The following is a 14110-nucleotide window of genomic DNA, read 5'->3' on the forward strand; positions in this document are numbered from 1 at the left end:
AAAACTTAAATCAGCTTGACAACTGCATTCATGGTGGGTTCCTATTGTAGGCTAAAGTGCATGGCTCTTGTGTTGCATGCTGAAGTTGACAACTTGTTGACTTGGTTGTACCAGTTGGGCGATAGTATAAAGTAGCCAATGTGACTAGCTTTAGTATAAGGTAGCCAGTGAGACTAGCTTAATCTAATGACTTTTTCAGCAGAAGATACAATATTATTACATTTGTTTTTGATATTGTGGGCAGCAGAATAACTTCACCACTCTTTGTAGCATGAATTTTAAGTTTGACTACTGATTTTCATATTTGTTTGGTAATGGAAAAAACTAGATGTGCTGACAGACTGATCTGTAGCAAAGCCTGAGACTTAGATTAGGTTGTAATGTTATGGTTTGATTGTGAATGGTGAAGCCAATGAACTTGAATGGAAGAAAACAAGATATACTGGCAGACTGACCTGTAACATACCCTGGGTTAGGTTGGATGTGATAGTTTGCTTTGGAGTTGGCAAAGCCAACAAATATCAATGTAAAAATGCAACTACCGTAATAGATTGAAGTGTGTTGTAGCCAAAGATATACAAGGTGTAAATAAAGTCTGGGAACACTTTTAATCATTTATTGCACAAGAACTAAACATTGTACAGATGTCATAAATATTGTGTTTTGAAGAAAAACTCTGAAAGTTTCTTTTTTACAAACATTCAATATGCAAACCATGAATGACCCGGTAGACATCAAAATGGTAATCGAATTCTTGCCATACCCGTCCCAGCGTGGCATCGACTGTGGCAGTCGCTTCCATATTCTCTCCCAGAGCTGCGCTACATCACATGGTAGAGGCGGTAATACACCAGATCATTAATGGGTCCCCATAGAAAAAAGTCACGTGGAGTGAGATCTGGTGATTGGGGAAGCCATTTCATGAAACATCTGTCCCCTTATGTAGCATGGCTGATTCATTGATGCGGCAACTCCATATTCAGGTACCCATGAACTTCACGATGAAAATGGGGTGGAGCCCCATTGTTCTGAAAGATGAACGGAGAGTCCCATTGAGTTTGAGGCTTCAGCCATTGCTGCAACATGTCCAACTAGAAATATCCAGTGACAGTGCTCTCGGCGAAGAAGAGTGGCCCATACAGTTTTCGACGTGATGAGGCACAAAAAACATTTACCATTGGGGAATCACACTCTAATTCAGTGCATTCGTGTGGATGCTTTGTAACCCAGATTCAACAATTATGCCAGTTCTCTTTCCTGTTAGTGTGAAAAGTGGCTTTCGTGCTAAAAATTAAGTGATCAACAATGCCATCCCCATCCTCATTCAATTGTTGCAACTGCGAACAAAACTCAAAATGCCTGTCTTTGTTGTCGTCATTGAACTTCTGCACTAGCTTCAATTTGAATGGTTTCATAGACTGCTTCTGTCACAGGACTTTCCACACTGTCATTGGAGCCAGTTCGAGTTAAAGAGATGCATGATGCACTGATTTCTTTGGACTCCTTATGAATGTGTCTTGTACGCACTCCATATTCACTTCACTCACACTGGGACGTCCGCTTCTCTTTGCCAGGCACAAGCAACCCAACGTAACAAGTTCGTTGTACCAGTGGTAAATTGCCTTCCTTGTTAGTGGCTTCTTACCATACTTGGTTCTAAATATCTCTTAATCACACTGTCACAATTTTTGACAAAGTCTGAAATAAAGACATACTAGAAGATACTGCAATGACACATATACATGGTGTACATAAGGTCCGGGAACACTTTCAATTATTTATTGCACAAGAACTAAACATTCTACAGATATCAAACATATGTCATTTTTAAGAGTTTGGTAATTTGCTGATAGTCAGCGCTAGTCGCAAACATGGTGAGTTCAAGTGCAGAGTGAGCTTTCTGTGTGTTGGAGTTCGACAAAAACAAGTATGCTACAGCTAATTGAAAGTGTTCCCGGACTTTATGTACACCATGTATATGTATCATTGCAGTATCTTCTTGTATGTCTTTATTTCTGACTTTGTCAAAAATTGTGACAGTGTGATTAAGTTTTAACCTAATCGAACAAAATGTTGGCTAACTTTGTCTGCAAATCATAGAAAATTTTGAAAGAGCATTCTAATTCAGTACCAACAAACAACTCAGTTTGATGTATTCAATTCCCATCGTTCATCACATTAGCTTTTACCAACTTCAGCATGCAATACAGTAGCTGCTGATACTGTAAGTGCACTTTTATTTTACTGTACAATTTGATTTAGACACAGTTTGCACCAAATTGACTGATTGAAATCAGATTCAGCACATTACCTTGCATTTTCTTTACATCATGTTGTGAGAACTTCCAATTTTTTCCCCCAAAAACATGTATGTAACAGCACTGGTATTATACGTTTTAGTAAACTGCTGTTTTCTTGTAACCATCATGATGTGATTTGCGTAGTTCCTCGTCAGTAGGTCGTAAATTACAGTATGTGAAGGCTTGACAACTATTTTGGTGATTTATTCATGGTTTGCAGGCACTAAAGTTAAGATACATTGTAAATTGCCGGCACCGCAGGCTCTATATTTATGATATCTTGTTAAGATGAGGAACTTATAAACTAGATCATGAAATAATACGGTCTGTCACATTTAACTTTAATCTTGTGCATGTTTTACAAGAAATGTACTTCTAGGTATACATAACAGCTGTGAGATACATTCCAAAAGATTTTGTACTTAGTATTAACGCTGTGTGATTACAATATGTTTCTGAAATTATATGTTTCCTGCCAGCATCAGTAGTTCACTTGGGAAGCAGTGAAAGATTTCTTTGTTTCTGTGACAGTGGGATAAAGTTGTGATTAGGAAAACCATTGTCAATTATTACAAAAATGGATGGTATTGTTTTGCAGCTATGGTTATCGTTGGACTAAATCCTCTGATTAATCACTGGTATCTGTCAGAACCATAAAATATATATGAATTTGTTTCCAAATGGCGTTGTGTAACTGAAAATGTCATGTATCTATAGGAATGCTGTTCAACTGAACATTTTTATTTTAAAGACATTGGAACAAAAGGTGTTTCCTTGTAATACACAAGGCCAGTGAAAAAGTGCAAATACTATAAATAAGTCTAGCTGTGCAAATCATTTCCATTCACTTTTGAATATACAATGATGGGCCGTAAATCTTCATACACCCATTGGAGAAGACTTTTTACTTGGCATAATTAGTTTCAGGCTGGTTGAAACTCCACTTTGAAATACGAGTCACTATTTTTGCCACTGTCTCTATCATTCAGAAAGAATCGAACGATCATAGACATTAGAATGATATTTCCACTCTGCAGTGGAGTGTGCGCTGATATGAAACTTCCTGGCAGATTAAAACTGTGTGCCCGACCGAGACTCGAACTCGGGACCTTTGCCTTTCGCGGGCAAGTGCTCTACCAATTGAGCTACCGAAGCATGACTCACGCCCGGTACCAACAGCTTTACTTCTGCCAGTACCTCGTCTTCTACCTTCCAAACTTTACAGAAGCTCTCCTGCGAACCTTGCAGAACTAGCACTCCTGAAAGAAAGGATATTGCAGAGACATGGCTTAGCCACAGCCTGGGGGATGTTTCCAGAATGAGATTTCCACTCTGCAGTGGAGTGTGCGCTGATATGAAACTTCCTGGCAGATTAAAACTGTGTGTCCGACCGAGACTCGAACTCGGGACCTTTGCCTTTCGCGGGCAAGTGCTCTACCATATGTTGACAGGGGAGACCCTGTTGTTGAAATAGAAGCACTTTTCCACAAATTGCTACTTTTTATACAGTAGAGGGAGCCTGCATAGTAGATGGGGCCTTGAACTTATTTGACAAACATTCAGGAAGAGCCTCTTTGCTAGTTTACATATATGTTGTGAAAGTCCTTAAGACATCACTGAAATTCAGTGGATAGTTGGATCTGTTCTTGAAATTCTCTGTGCACCGTACTGACTGGGGCAGGGTGAACATTATTTCTGCTAAACCTTTCAGTAGTTTGTGGGCAGGAAACATTTCTGTTTCAGTCTTCCAAAATAAGACACTCTACCCATTCTTGATCAACAGCCTACATAATTAAATACTTTAATTTAGTCTCACACATTGGTAAGGAAAATTATTGATCAAACATTTATCGCTGTTGGCTACTTCTTACCCTTGTCAGTCGTGGACACTGAAATATGAATGATTATATGCTCCAGTGAGTTTGTACTACCATTACTGGCTGCAGTTTGTAATCAATAACCCCATAAAACAACCGCCACACGCATTGCTGAAAATCAGTGCCAGAAGTTGTTACTATCACAGTAGATCAATCATTTCCATGTCAGTATTTATGTATCTACAACATTAACCTTAATGTAATCGGGTAGATAAAACATCTCCTTGCTAAGCGGCACCAGAGAACACACATATAAATGGTATTATAATTTAGCTTATGGAGCCAGTGGCTACTCCTGGCAGAACGGTTCTAGGGGGAGGAAGAGGGGTGAAGGGAAAGGACTGTTGAGGTTTAGGAAAAGAGTTATACTTTGGTAAGTCTTTCCCGACCTGGGGACTTACCATCCAGTAAGCCTCCCATGGCGTGGGGTTCTGTGTGCCTTTTCTGAACTCTATCCCTTTTCCTAAACCTCATCAGTCCTTCCCCTTCACCCCTCTTCTTTCCCCTTCAGCCCTTCTGCCAGAAGGAGCCACTGGCTCTATAAGTTAGCAAATTGTAATACCTTTTATATATGTGTGGTCTCCTGCTGTCACTTGGTCAGAAGTTTTTTTTTATCCGTCAAATTAAATTATATTTTCAATAATAGATTATTTTCATTAAAACATTAGGTAGGTAGTTTTGAGTTATTTGATGCCTGAGGAAGGGAATCTACTTTCAGGCCACAGCCAGAGAGACGCACTCGCAGCCATAGTGCAGAACAAAAGAAAGTGAAAGAGAAAGAAAAAGAGAAAGAGAAAAAAGAAGAAGAAAGGAAAAAGAAGCCAGAGAAACCTCGACCCAAAGCTCGATCAAGGTAATTGATGAATTGTTACTGGTCATTGCGAAGTTGTTCAAGATATGTACGGTAGGGGCCATTCTGTAAGATCTTGTCCCTCTTTGGGTTCATACCCGGTTTGCCTTCTAGATTTAGCTGCACTGTGCTTTCCTTAAATGTGAATGCTGAGACGGTGCCACATTCAGTTTCCTAATCCATCCACTTCCAATTCAGGTGTATACCCTGTCTGTTGACCAAATCAGTGATCATATGTTAAACTCTAGATATCCTTCCTTCTTTCCTTCTGTGCTTTAGTTCTAACTCATTTCTAGAGTCTGGCCATCAAATTTGGAACAGAAATCTTTCAGGCAGACAGTAGCATCCTATAGTAAGAGAACGTCGTATTTTTAGACACTTTTTAATAACCTCCTAGCCACATGTTAACACTGGACCTAATTTTACACCATTACTTGCTTACATAAAGTGAACCCAGACACAAATACCTGTACTTTTCCATGTACCCATATCTAAGATCTATCTTTTGTACCTATCACTTTTCAGTCGATTGTACTAACATTATTATGAGAAAAGAAATTTTCTTTGGGTTACGTGTATCAAGAAGTATTCATTTACATGCTTAACAACTTTTGTCAGCCAGAATATATATATATATACTATTTGTTTCAAAGCTGTATTTAATGTAAAAGCATTTCAGACATTAATATTGCTGCCAACAAACTGGGATTAATTTCCATTACATCTAAGCTGCGCAAACATGAAGAAATGGAAATCACAACCGGAACTTCTTGTGTTTTCATTACTTAGAATAGCAATCATAATTCCATGTTGGATTTCCTTGTTAATGTAATTTTACATTCACTGGACAGAATATGAACATCACTCTGGTATTAGGAGCTTTACCTTTGATATCCAGAACAACCTGATTGATGCATCTGGATTATGAATGGTGGTCAGTGATGTCTAACATCATTCCTTACAAACAAACTCGTCTAATTCAGTGGGAAGTACTGGAGAAGACTAATGGATAATTAACTTTTTCTCCCCCCTCCCCTCAATACAAGCCAATTAGGCTTCAGTCATAGTGCCACTGACATCGAGGAATTCCACAGACTACTGACATCAGATATATCAGTAGGCCAGTCCAGTGCAGACTCAGTGCAGGCGCTCTCATCATTCAAAAGTACAGACTTTGAATGACAGTCACTGAAATTCAAATCAGTTTACTTTCTTTCGTCAAAGTGGCTGACATTCCCACATGCAAAACATATATTGTGAGAAGTTTTTAAGTTCAGTAGAAAGGAAGAGTAAGTGGCACCTTAAGGATGAGAGAGATAACAGCATGGATATGTCTCGGAATCTCTGGTCCAAAATTACTATTTTACTGCAACAACTTACAAATTTAATAACAATTAATTGAACATTATGGCACTTTAAATTACATTATGTGTGTTCTGTGGATGTCTCGCCATTTCAGCCTCCTGTATATGTTTCATTTGCAGCATATCATCTTGTGGGATTTCAAATAAAAAAATGTGGCCCTCAACTACGTACCCTCAGACTCAGAGTTGAAATATTAAAACATTTGACTGGTTTCATTTTCTAGGGGCTGGGATACATGCCAAATACTGCTGAGTCTACAGTATACTTTATGAATACACACATGAATCGAATGGTTGAAGGTTCCTATCACTCGGCAATTGCAAATTTTGAATGTAACATAGAAATTTATAAATGAAAGATTGCAATTAAATAAAATCTGCAGGTGCTATTTTAATAACTTTAAATGATGAGTACGATAGCAGAAATACCTGTAAGAATGCCATTTATTACTGCAAAACACTGATTGGTGTCGGTGGTCCAGCAATTAGATAAAATATAAGTTTAATAACAGGGAAACAATAGATTCCTACTTCACGTAATTAGTTATGAGCGACAACATAGCTCATGAGATATTCACTTCTAAATGCATACTACGTCTTCAGTGCAGAATCCACAGAAATCTCACAAGTCAGCGCTACAGAATAATTCTATCTCCCGTGACCACGCGCAAACTGCTCAACACTCTCCAGGTATTTCCCGTGACCGTCCGTCACGCCTTCCCGTCCAGCACTTCCGCATGTTGTGTGTGACCCAATGCTCCTCTCCCACTTCCATACAGTCTCTACAGTCTCTCCATTGACTTTGGTAGTCGCCTACTGTAGTAATGAGTGCTGTGATTGGCCAGAGTGCTCCTGCCATGTCTCCAAGCCAACGCACACTCACAAACATATTGAAACACATACAAAATACTGGGTTTACATTTAAATAACTTGAGATTAAATAAATATTCCTACGGCTGGACCATAAACACACTCTTAACACACATTATTGAATACATAAACAGATTAAATAAACATATATCAAAGGAATAGAAGCAAAAGTAGGCCGGTAGCCCAATGCCCCTGTGCTTTCTAAAACACGGTAAATATTTGACCAATTTCTTCATGAATAGTATGTATCAAATATAAACAAAGACTTAGATGAATAAATATATTTATAAGCCTGGTGCTACCGTTTTTTTGTGTAACTGTGGAGTACTTATGGCTTGACTTGATCAATAGTAATTGGTCACTTTGACCTCCAATAACTCATGTACTATTCAAGTCACATGTCTGTAATTCATACTATTTTAGATTTACACTAATAGCTTTCTAAAGGCACATCGATCGACAAAATTAGATGAACCGTTTAGATTTCGGAAATTCGTTGCTGGGTGTTACTTGTATAATTTACAGTCAGATACTAAACTTTAAACTAATAAAAATATTGAAAATCTGATTACACCATCAGAATCAACGTGCAAATAAAGGTAATGTACATGTTTATTTTTAAGGTATCATGATTCCTCTGACTATTATTAATTTCTACATGAACTGCGAAATGTCTGCCATTATGTTTTCACAAAGTTCGCCATCTTTGGCACTCCCGGCATACAAATCTCCTTCATCGACACAAAGCACAGTCCTCAACACAGTGTCAACATGGAATTCCCAACCATGTGGTCTGCCTGGACCATGTACTGGGGCTACCCCTCTTGCTCCGGCTAATGCTCGACACCACGCGGTTGCTGATGAGCTCTGGCTTGCCGAGCGACCTGTGCGGCCACAACAACTCCAAACTTAGAATATTTTCAAGGTGCCACAACTCGCCTGTTATCTCACAATCTGCGACGTAGTCAAAATCAGTATCTGTAATTTTGGGTCTAGATTATAATCTCAAAAGTCAAAGAAGTTGTGAATGTTAATTTTTGTGCCTTAAGTTACTGTAGTGAATCTTTTTTGAGTTGTGGTAGGTAGGCGTTAGCTTTCTGCAAATCGCTATTACTGCTTACTGGCATTTTTATGCCGGTAGGGTGGTGATTCTGTTTTATGAGGTTGTATGCAGATGTGCTGTATTTGCTTCTACTTTTCACTGCTTTAGGTGTTTGGAGAATATAATTCTAAAATTTATATTTATCTTTCGCATACATGCTTGATGGCAGTCATAGAAGGTTAATTGAGATATTTCTGTTTTGCTGAATTTATTCAAAATTGTACAGAGTGTTTGTAATATTTCCAGTGTGACCACGAATCATCTCAAGTGATAGAATGTTTCTCTCTTCATCTCATATATTCCTAAAGCTCATCTGGTTATCCCCATAACTGAGGAAAGAGTGAACAGTACTTGCCATGTCAGAACACATTCTAATCTGAAACTTCCTGGCAGATTAAAACTGTGTGCCGGACTGAGAGTCGAACTCTGGACCTTTGCCTTTCGCAGGCAAGTGCTCTACCATCTGAACTACCCAAGCACGACTCACGCCCCGTCCTCACAGCTTTACTTCTGCCAGTACCTCGTCTCCTACTTTCCAAACTTTGCAGCTCTCCTGCGAACCTTGCAGAACTAGCACTCCTGAAAGAAAGGATATTGCAAAGAATGGCTTAGCCACAGCCTGGGGGGTGTTTGCAGAATGGAAACATTCTAATCTATTTGTTAGAATAGATTATAATCTCCTTGATCGTGCCAAAAATTGACCAAGGAGATCAGTGGCTCTGTGAGTAAGCTGTCAGCCAATGTTATTGAGCGTCTGGCGACCATTACTGGAGCCATTGTGAATGCAACCTAATGGTCAGTAATCTTCAAATTTGGTGACCTTGCAAGTCAGAAAAATTATAGTATTTCATTCTAATGACCAACAAACTGATCTTGGGTAATTTCAGTCATGTGAATTTAGGGAACTATTGTATAGTGAAATACATGTGCCATGTAATGAATGTAGTATCCTTAAATGGTTTCATTGTCTACCAGTTGCCCATCCTGTTAGTATGATTGCAGGGGCCATGACTATTCTTCACTCTCAGAAAAATGCTGTCTGGATTTCATACTTCCCAAAGTGTTCTCCATATGTGCTATCTGCACAACTGAAGTCTTTTGTTTCCATTTGCACTAGCGCTAGCAGTTCTAACATTAATTTTGTATTTATACAGCTCAGATGTTTCATAGGCATTGTGTCCCCCAGATGTCTGTTTAGATCAACATCACCAGGCTTCTATTCACAAGGAAAGTACACCAGCTGAAAGGGTAAAACCCAGATAGCAGTAATTTTAAAATATGTTAATGTGTTTGTTTCCGCCCATCGGGGCAAAGTATGTGTAAAAATCTGCATTTTCATGCAGTCTGTTTTTGAGGCTAATGAATCTGCAGAGTCCAGAAGGACAAGTTTCTTTGGAAACAATGCTGTGTAACATATGGCTATGACCAGCAGATCCACAAGAGTTAAAAAGGAGGCATTATTTGCCAAAAAGCTGAACAAATGGTTGAAACCATATATGCTAACACATGCACTACTTACAGAATCAGATTTACCAAATTAGGAATTCCTGTGTTGCAGTATGTTCTTCCCTTATTCATCATTGAAGTACAAATGTGAACACACTGGAATGGAACAGTGTTTGTGCAAGGGCAACATGAGGATGTGCTACATCATTTTTGGTGTGTCCTGACTGCAGTGGTCCAGTATGAAAACTGCAGTGATCATATTATTTCATGCCATTGCCATAGGCTGCGCTGTTTTTTTGTGTTTTATCACGTAACTGATACGTCACATTTGCACTTTGATGGCAGGTAAGGGAAGAACCGGTAACACATAGCAACTACTGCTTTGGGAAATATGCTTCTGTAAGTACCGCAGGCGTACAAGTGTGTTGTTTCAAGCAAGCGTTAAGCCTGTTGCCTAAAAAAACTTCATTTAGAAATCTTGTGAATCTGCTGATCATAACTGTCAGTTACACAGTATTGTTTCTCCAGTGACTGGCACTTCTGTGGCTTTATAGCTTCATTAACATGCAAACACCAGCTGTACGCAGATGCTGAATTTTACAGGTAAATGACCTTGATGGATCAAACAATGGAAACTCCAGGTTGGAACAATTTACTCAGCTTAAAGCCGACATGTTGAGGTGCATACAGACACTAAAAGGACTGTTATGCATTTAGCTTTTGGCCAAAGCCTTCATCAGAAAAGGAAACATGCACACAAGTAAGCACTGGTCCAACCTACCAGAGATGGCAGTTATGTGTGCGTGAGGTGTGCTTGCTTGTGTGCGCACGCGCGTTTTTTTTTTTTTTTTTTTTTTTTTTTTTTTAAGAAGGCTTTGCCCAGAAGTTAAATGTGTTCATCTCCATATTTTAAATCATTTTTTTCTTTCCTGTTTTAATTGATAGGATAGGGGTACTTCCCTTGTCAGGAATAACAGTCTGCTTTATTACCAGCTTGTGTCTAAAAGTTTAGTTGTTCTCTGGGATAATGATTTATGGCCTCTGTTTGATGCCATCACTAGCACCTCTAGATATCCCTAGTAAATTTGTGATTATAAGTTTCCACTGATTCACAAAGTAGTTATTTACATTGAAAGTCTGCTGGGTCTGATGTGAGGACGACTCAGCAGAACACAATAATAATTACAGAATACTGGCAGCTAAGAACAATCCCAAGCATGTCACAGCAGGAGAAGAAGATGAAAGATCCTGTCTATGTATTACAGAGAAACCCAAAAACCAGCACGAGAATAGGAGTATTAAGTTTTACACAAGTCAGTGCTATTGTATTTGTTGAGTTTAAAACCAGAAACAATAATTACTTTCAGCCAGATCTTGACATTGCCTCTTTTTTGGAGAAGTTACGTCTCATGTTACATACTGTACAGTCTACTTTCATGCATCATAATTATCCGAAGTGATTGGTACACTGTCATGCTCTCCTTATTCATTTACGTCTTGGCAGTCACTGCCAGTTACATAAACCAAAGAATATTACCAAAATCTTATTGATCAGAGCTGAGTATTAAGCTTGAATGATTACTCACTAGAAAATTATGATCATGATATTGGTGTTGGATGTGATTTTGCATTGAGTTATATTTCAGGTAACTAGAAGGAAAGTAGCATCCAAGCCACTGAATTTAGCTGTTAAAAATAAAAGGTAATAATATGAGTGAAGTTGCAAGACACTTAGGTAAAAAGTTATTTCTTTCTCGGTGCTTAGAGAGAGATCTTGTGGCTGTTTCCCTTTCGTGGAAAAACAATATTTTTGAGAAATAATGAACTAATAGTTGGTAAACGACATGGACCAAGAGTTTTCAGAAAAGAGGAAGTAATCAGGGAAGAAATAATTTACAGGTTTCTTATTATGCCACCCACAGCTTGCCGGATCTTTCTCATTTATGGGAAATACATTTCATGGTTGAAGCGATCATGCAGTAGTTCGATCTTTATGAGCCTAATTTAGAGAAAAGAAAACACTATCTACCCAAATGACCCAACTGTAACAAGTCTACTGTAAAAGTAATTTAAAGAAACACACTGATGAAAAATGTAAAACTTCTGGCCTCGTCTTTGCATAATATGTTGAAAGCATACTTCTTACGTGACCCATTGCATTTGGAAGTTTTATAATATTTGACTCAGCAATGTTTGGTTTTAATATGTCACTTTGTGTTTATTAGTGTCTGTGTCAATAATAAATTCAGACGTGTTTCATTAAAATTTATTGTTAGAAACATAAAAAAAAAGAAGACCATCTTCACTCTGTGTTAAGCACCTTTCTTTGCCTCTTACATTCTGGAGATATTTTCCTAAAAAGGGTGGAAAACATTTGCTTATTTTATGCAATAGAAGTCCTTGTTAGCATGAAAACATTTTAACATAATTCCTGTTATCTAGGAAGCCCATTTCATGTTTATTTTAATTGATTGATTTGGTGAAAAAGAGTCAATATTGTAAACACAAGATTGTATAAATTTTTAAAGGCTTGTTATATTGATAAATATAATAGTCGTCCTCTGTGTTGTCTGATTGTAATTTTTGTGGACCTGACATACCTGCCTTCGTATTTGCTAATTTCTTGTAACGGGAGTATGTATGTATTACTTTGTTTAGCATAACCAACATGTGGACTCTCTTTGTTTTTTTAAGGTATTAATTTTTTTCAACTAGAGCACATGTCAAGTTCATCTTAAGTGGCATCATTCATTATCTTAAAGAATCATGGCGTAACATATTGAATATTTGTGTAGTAACAATGAACAGTGGCAAAGGAGTTATTAATATAATTTTAAACCATTCTGTGAAAAAACGAAGTATACTAAATAAAGAACACAAGCTGGGCGTATTACTGCAGTTATACAATATTACATTTTTGCGGATGCTAAACAGTAAAACAAACAATATTAATTTAGAGTGTACTTTAAGTTGTATAAGAAGACAGCATTTTTTCCCTTTTTTTCAGGACTCCTACTCCAAGACGGAAGCGCAAGGAACATTCGCCTACACCACGTCCCACAAAAATTCACATTGGTCGTTTGACTCGTAATGTGACTCGTGACCACATAGTAGAAATTTTCTCGACATATGGAAATGTAAAAAGTGTTGAATTTCCTGTAGACAGGCTGCACCCAAATACAGGGAGAGGCTTTGCATACATTGAGTTTGAAACTCCAAATGAAGCTGAAAATGCAATGAAACATATGGATGGAGGTAATAATCTAATTTAGTTTCAGAAATTGTTTTACATTAATAGCCATACTCGTGAGGAGCTGAAAGATGATCATGCGTAGTTCCTGTGATGCCATAGGTCGAATTCCCGTACACAAATTTTCTCTTTAGTTTTCCATGTAAAATAATCATACTTGTGATCCTAAAACTGATGCATAGGAGAATACTGCAATACAGTATGAGAGACAAATCAGCAGGGAATTGCTAGCAACAGACAACATGTGAATAAAATTTGTAGGTAGTTTACAGTTTGTAATGGATTGTTGTGAAATAAATGCAACACTGTCAAAAGTGCTAAATTTTTTAAGTTAGTGTGGGTATATGTGAAGTACAGTACTTCACTATAAACAAAAGTTAATGCTTGTGGTTACAGTAATAAGATGGAACTGAAGCTATAGTTTTAGAAGACTCTACCCTGTTGTTTTTTAAGCTGAAGTTAGGTGAACATATGTCTGTTTAAGCTTATAGTAATCAGTAGATTCATTAATATTCTTTTTCCCTAGAAAATCAGTCAAAAAGAAGATAATGTTAAATCTCCACACAAAATTGACTTGATGTTCATTTATAAATTACACACCTTTTATGTGAAAGACATTATCAGTGGATTTTTCTGTGTAATATTCCATGTTTTAATGTATGACAGTTGTAGATTTGAAACAGTTCATGCCCTTATTTTTACATAAATAAAACGTTACTTAGTTATTTTCCCTGTGATAACAATTTCTATGTTCTGTTTCGTGTGGCCATAGGTTAAGATTTGCACTTCCAATTTACATAAAAAAATTTGTTACATAGTTGTGTCAAAATTTTTGTTTTTCTTGATTTTCCACACTTTTTTCCATGTACTGTATGACACTCCACCAGTGATTCAGCGTATACAATATAACAGGATGTATACGACCTGGGGAGATCTGGGAAAAATCTGGGAATTTTTTCGTCAGGGAGAAAACCTGGAAAACCCCGGAATTTTTTTAGTATTCCAGTAATTTTTCATTGTTTATTTTTCAGTTAAATTTTTGTAATTTTGA

At 37.6% G+C, this 14110-nt stretch overlaps 1 protein-coding gene across 1 annotated transcript in view; it reads left to right on the plus strand.

Moving 5' to 3' along the window:
* The window catches only part of LOC124606766 (RNA-binding protein with serine-rich domain 1-A-like), a 56296-nt gene that overhangs the window by 18187 nt on the left and 23999 nt on the right, over positions 1-14110 (plus strand). Inside the window, exons 4-5 of the mRNA XM_047138821.1 lie at positions 4896-5030; positions 12817-13064. Of these exons, the coding sequence (XP_046994777.1) occupies positions 4896-5030; positions 12817-13064 (383 nt within the window). The remainder of the gene's footprint in view (positions 1-4895; positions 5031-12816; positions 13065-14110) is intronic.

This window comes from Schistocerca americana, chromosome 3 (genome assembly GCF_021461395.2).
Source record: "Schistocerca americana isolate TAMUIC-IGC-003095 chromosome 3, iqSchAmer2.1, whole genome shotgun sequence".
In the NCBI taxonomy this organism is placed as follows: Eukaryota; Metazoa; Arthropoda; class Insecta; order Orthoptera; family Acrididae; genus Schistocerca; species Schistocerca americana.